This window comes from Mustela putorius, unplaced genomic scaffold (genome assembly GCF_011764305.1).
Source record: "Mustela putorius furo isolate JIRA1106 unplaced genomic scaffold, ASM1176430v1.1 tig00003896_pilon_pilon_pilon, whole genome shotgun sequence".
Classification (NCBI taxonomy): Eukaryota; Metazoa; Chordata; class Mammalia; order Carnivora; family Mustelidae; genus Mustela; species Mustela putorius.
The window spans coordinates 11,652,570-11,658,569 of NW_025422045.1; the positions used below are offsets into that span (position 1 = coordinate 11,652,570).

Sequence of the window (6,000 nt, forward strand, 5' to 3'; positions counted from 1 at the left end):
AAGTGAAAAATAGAGCTTCTCTATGAGCCAGCAATTCTACTGTTGGGTGTTTACTCCTCTGAAATGAAAACACTCATATGAAAAGACAAATGTCCTCCCATGCCCATTGCAGCATTATTTACAGTAGCCAAAATATGGAAGCCACCTAAATGTCCACTGAATGGATAAAGAAGATGTGGCGTACATACACAATGGAGGATTACTCAACCATAAAAAGCAATGGCATCTTATCACTCACAACAACACGGGTAATACCCGCAGGGTGTTGGGCTAAAGGGAAATAAGTCAGTTGGAGACAAATACCTTATGGTTTTGTTCACAGGTGGAATCTAAAAAACAAAGCAAAAGAACAAACAAACCAAAATGGAAATAGACTCCGAAATACAGAGAATCAACTGGTTGGCTAGGGGGGAAGGGGGTGGAGGGATGGACCGAGCAGGTAAAAGGGATGAAGAGGTACAAACTTCCAGTTATAAAAATAAATAAGTCATGGAGATGAAAAGTACAGCACAGGGAACATCATAATATTGTCACCACTTTATATGATGACAGATGGTAGCGGCACTTATCCTGGTGAGCATTTTGTAATGTATATCAATGTTGAATCACTATGTTGTAGCCTGGAATTAATAGAATATTGCATACCAATTTTGCTTTTATTTAGAAACAAAACAAAACAAAACAAAACATTACCATTTAAAAAAAAAAAAAAGAGTCAAGCCCGCTGAGAAGAAAGTTTTGTCCTAAGCAACAAGAGGAGAGGATGGAAGGGAAGTTCCCTGCTGCTGGAGGAAGCTTCCACTACAGGAGGGGAGAGAAAGAGCCGCAGAGAGGTCATAAAGAAGGTGAGTCACCGTCTGAATGCCTTAAGGCCCATGGCCCTGTGTGTGTGTGGCTGAGGACAAGGAGAACAGCCTGGAGATAGCCTATCTCTGAGGGTCCGGGGTGGGGTGGCTGGGCTATGGGGTATAAGTAGAAAGAAGGTGAGACTCTACTCCTGTCCGTTCAGGGCCCTATGTGGAAGAGCTTCCATGCGGAAGGATCTAGAAGCTCTTCAGCTGGTGATGGTAGCAGAGAGGCTTGCCTGACAAGCTCCCAGCAGGGAGGGACAAGCTTCATCTCTTGCTCTGCTCTTCCAAAGCTGGAGAGTAGGGCTTACATCCTTTTAGTCTTTGCACATTCCTGCTGCCTAGTCCTGTGTTTTTTCCAGACAAGGTTTTCCTGCTGGAAATGAAATGTCATAGTTTTTCTCTGCTCCACAAAATGCCACAAGGCACTCACACTAAGATCACACTGACTCCATGACAAATCAATCAATCAATCAATCAATCCCTGAACTCCCATGATGATCAAGACTTTGGGCCAGGTCTTTTGGAGAAGAGCTGGGAAAGTTTGGGTTTCCTGGGCCCTTGGCATGTATGCCCCTCTGAGCCTCCAACCTCAGCCCTTCCTTTACACTTCTCTTTGGGACTGGGGCTTGGCAGTTTCATCTTCGTGCACCCTCCCATCCCTTACTAAATGGTCAGTATCTTGAGCGCTACTGTTGCTGATGATGATGGAAAACAGAGACAACCTCCTTGAATACATAATGTGTGCTGGGACTTTCCAAGCCCTTAATTTACACTTACTCATTTAATCTTTGGCTAGCTCTGTCAGTTCTATTACTTTCATCCCCATTTTGCAGGTGAGAAAGCTGAGGCACAGAACCACTTAGTAGTTTGCCAAGAGCACAGAGTCCTAACTGGCAGAGCCCAGACCCAGTCCAGGCTGTGAGACCACAGCGCCTTTACCCCCACACTGTGCCTAATCTCCCTGTGTGCCTTTATGGGGCTTGGCAGATTACAGATGCTCCGTGAAGACTGAGGTTTTAAAAAGAATCATCATGCATCCGGGCACCTGGGGGCCTCCATGGCTGAAGCATCCCACTCTTGGTTTCAGCTCAGGTCATGATCTCTTGATCCTGAGATGAACCCCTGTGTGGAGCTCTGTGCTCAGCACGGAGTCTGCTTTCTTTCCTCCTCTCCCTCTGCCCCTCCCTGCCACTCACACACACATTCTCTCTCTCTCTAAAACAGATAAATAAATCTTAAGAAAAGAATCGTCACTCATCAACCCTTACTACAGATGTGTTACGATAGAAACTTCTTATCAATGGATCTGCTATCTCTGGATGTCAGCTATAGAAGTCTTTGTCCTTGTCTATTTCTTTTTTTCTCTTGCTTTCTTGGTAGCTTTGTCCACCCATCAGCCTGCCCAGCTTGTAGCAGAAGCTCTGGCAAGACAGAGGCTCTGAACTCATAATGGTTTCAGTGCAGACTCCCTCCCAACTTGGCTTATGATAGGTCCCCTGTTCCCCTGCTCAGCCAAACTGTGCCGTCACCAGCAGGCACGCTTCCTGGTAATTCTCACATTGGATCCATGTGATACACAATTGGGAGATGGATATCAATCTTGCTCTGGAGCCACGGGAATGGATTCATCGACCCCACGACCTTTCCAATTTTCAGAGTCCAAACTAGGGTCACCCTTGTGGTTTTATAATATCCACCTTTTTGTTCTTTGATTAGTCCCTGGAAATAACACTCTAACTTACTAATCAACTGACTTCAAGACCCTGTTAAAATGATACCTCCCCCTTCAGGAAGCCTTCCTTGCAAATGCAAGTGAAATTGAATTTCTTGTTTGAACCATGGCTCTTAGTCTCTCTGTGCCGTTCACTCCCTTCTCCCTCTTTTTAACTTTGCCTGGCCTTGCCTCATTCCCAGCGCCAGGCAGGGCCCAGATCCACACATACTTCATTCCCACCCCCAGTTTCTTGCAAGCAGATGTCGTTCCAACATTGATTGATATGTTTAATGAATCCCATATTTTAAGAACCCAAAACTGACCAGACAGAACTCAAGGGCGGTTTTCTCCATTTAAAGGGAATTCTGAGTCACAAATTCTGTCCCTGTCCTTCACCCCACTCCCCTAGCACACACACCCCCTCCCTCACCACCGTTCCTGCTTGACTAACAACAACAGGAACAACCATTGCTTCTGTTCTGCTGTGCACCCAGCCCGAGTTAAGGGCTTTACTGACAGTGCCTCACACAATTATCTGGAGAAGTTTATGAACTCAGTCTGAATTTTCATCTCCATTCCACAGAGAAGGAAACCTGTGGAGAGATTGCATAATGTACTCAAGGTTGTACAGCTAGTGGGCAACAGAGCCAGAATGGAAAACACGTTCTGACTGCAAAGACTTCCCCCTCAGTCCCTTGAGGTTCAGACTGACTCTAGCCATTCCATCTCAGGGTCTGGTGGGATGGGTCCTCCTATCTGGAGTCACACAGGGGCACACTCCCTTTTCCTACGGAGGGATCCCCTTGTGATCAGAAGACAGTTCCTGGAGTTCTCTTCCCTCCTAAGTGACACAGAATGGGCTTCACCTCTGGCAGCTGGTTTCTAGATGAATACTTGCCTGGTGGCAGCTCTTCCTTTGTCCTCAAGAACACCCCTTTCCTCCAACAACTTTAAGCGTTAACGTTTACTTTGTGGTTCTAGGATCTGGACTGAACTCCATCAGCCAGAGACATTTTCAACTACAGCCCCTCCCAGAAGCTCTGCTATAGACCAATGGGGGCGGGGGGTGCACTTGTTTCCGAGGTACCCCCGGACAGCGGTGAGTGAGCCGGGCTGGGGGGTCTCCACCTGTGCTTCCTGATGGCTCCTCTCTCGCTGCCTCCATATCCGACCCCCGGTCCCGGACCCAGCCCCAGCCCGCAACCCATGCGGAAGGGGAGGCGAGACCGGGGGGCCAGTACCCGCGGCTGGCGCTGGTCCCCACCGGGGCACTCGGCTGCGCAAACGAGAGGCCCCGAGAGCTGTCGCCGCCGGTAGAACGGCGCTACAGGTACGGGTCTGGCCGGGGCGCCGGGAGTGGAGAAGCGCAGTCTGGTTGCCCCAGTGCGGAGAGCCTAGGGTTGGCCTCTAGCTGCGGGTCGTGCGCCCTGCGGACAGAGGTCCCCGCCGCGCCCCGACACCTGGATTGCATTAGGCGAGCGGCGCGCCTCTCAGCGACGGCGGCTTCTCCAGATTACTGAATAACTGCATAATTCCGAGCGCAGGTTGCCCCGTCCCTACCCCAACCATCAGGTAACTTTTTCCCGGGCCCTGGCTGCGGAGCTGCCCCAGTCTCCTTTGGCCCGGCCGGCGACCGCTCGCCACCGCCTAGGGCCGCCGCCCTGGGGCTTCGTCCGTCCCCGGACCGAGGGATTCTGGGCAGCTCGCGGCGCCCAGGTCCCCCAAGCCCTTCCGGGCCTCCGTGTCGTGCTCCCCGAACTTCAGGCGGCTCCCTCCGCTGGCAGGAGGGCGGCCGAGGCGGCGCTTGCTCCGCGCCTCGCGTCCCCTCCCAGCGCGGGCCACGCGCCCTCCGCGCTCCCGGGACGCTCGAGTGTCCCCAGCCGGGCGCCTGGAGTGGCCAGCGTGTCCCGCGGAGCCGCCAGCCCTCCGCGCTCCTCTTCCGCCCTTCCCCAACTCTTCCCCAACTCTTCCCCACACGCCAAACTCTCGGCTCCAAGCCGTCCGGCCGCGCCTCCCTCTGTTGCGGAGCTTGGCGGAGCCGCTAGACTGCAGCCACTTTCCGGGGGACCCCGGTTCCCCACCCCGGCGGCCAAGCTTCGACCCTGCGAGGGGCTCCCACGGGCACGCGGAGGCAAGGGGGCAACGTACCTGGCCACAGGCTGAGCGCCCAGGCCACCAGGAGGCCCCTGGGCAGGTCCATGGCGTGCGGCGCGGCGGCGGGGGCCGGGTGCGGGGCGACGGGGCAGCGAGCCCGAGCGGCAGCCTCCTCGCGGGTGCCCCGAGCCTGCACTGTGCGCCGCGCGCCGGGCTCCCTGACAGCCGCCGCTCCTGCAGAGGAAGTGGGAGGGCTCGCGCCGCGGGGAGGGGCGCGCGGACACGCTCGCGCCGGGCTCCAGGCCAGTCTCGGCCCTTCTGCCACCTGGGCCGGCGGCGTGCAGCGTCTGGGCGCCGTCCCCGCACGCCCAGCCCCGCGACCCCACTCCACCTCTGCCGGGGAGAGCTGGTGCTGCGCCCCCCTCCACGCTCCGCTACCAAATTCCACGTCGCTGCAGGAAGAGTGGCTTATATTCCCATTTCCCAGAGGGAAGAGCTTCACAAAGCTCCGAGGGGTTATCTCAGGGGCCCCGGGGACACCGGGCCACGACTCAGGCCTCCGTGGGCCCAGGAGAGCAGATGTCCCTCCAAGTCAATTCTGAAACGTCCCCCCTGCGGGCCCGCTGCGGGGAGCTTGGAATATAAAGGGCCCAGTGCTTCTTCTGACCTGCACTCTGGCTGCTTCCTACCCGAGGCACCCCAACGCAACCAGGAGGAACCCGTGCCTACATCTGTAACAGAGAAGCTCTTCTTTAGAACGCAGCTGCCTTCCTTCCCAGTAGTTCTACCCCAGACATTTAAATCCCATGCACGTTTGCTGCGCGAACTTTAAAATGGGACCTGGACCCCAATTGGTGAGTGCTGAGGCTGCCCTGTCCCGCAAGGGAGAGAACTGAGGCAGAGGGTGGGATGGCCCAGGTCCTGAAAGCTAGAGCAGGCACCCCGCCTCACCTCCTCCCGGAAGCCTTCCTTCACCACCTCCCGAACCCATATCCGCACCAGGGTACATGTCCCCGTTCTCTCTCTCTCTCCCCTTCACTGAACTTCTTAGTAGAGAAGCTATGCCTCAGTTGGTAGAAGCATTAACTTTTCTCTCCTTGTCCAGACCGAAAACTCCATTAAGGTAGAAATCCTTGTTTGGTTCACCGCTGAGCATCCAGGAACACATAGTAGGATGGATGGTTGGATGAATAGGTGAACCAGCACAGGTGATGTGAGGGGAGGCTCAGAGGGTAGAACTTCGGTCTGGAAGGGACTGGAAGGGCTTCCCAGAGGACTTGCCGTTCAGGCTGGGTCCTGGAGGATGAGGTGGGTTTTGAGAAGGTCCAGCTTCATGCAAGT

General features: G+C 54.4%; 1 protein-coding gene across 1 annotated transcript in view; it reads right to left on the reverse strand.

Annotated features, from left to right (window-relative positions):
* ITGA11 (integrin subunit alpha 11) overlaps window positions 1-4,888 on the reverse strand; it is a 111,381-nt gene extending 106,493 nt beyond the window's left edge. The window contains exon 1 of the mRNA XM_045067443.1: window positions 4,714-4,888. Within this exon, the coding sequence (XP_044923378.1) occupies window positions 4,714-4,765 (52 nt within the window). The 5' untranslated portion in view covers window positions 4,766-4,888. The remainder of the gene's footprint in view (window positions 1-4,713) is intronic.
* Window positions 4,889-6,000: the final 1,112 nt, after the last annotated feature.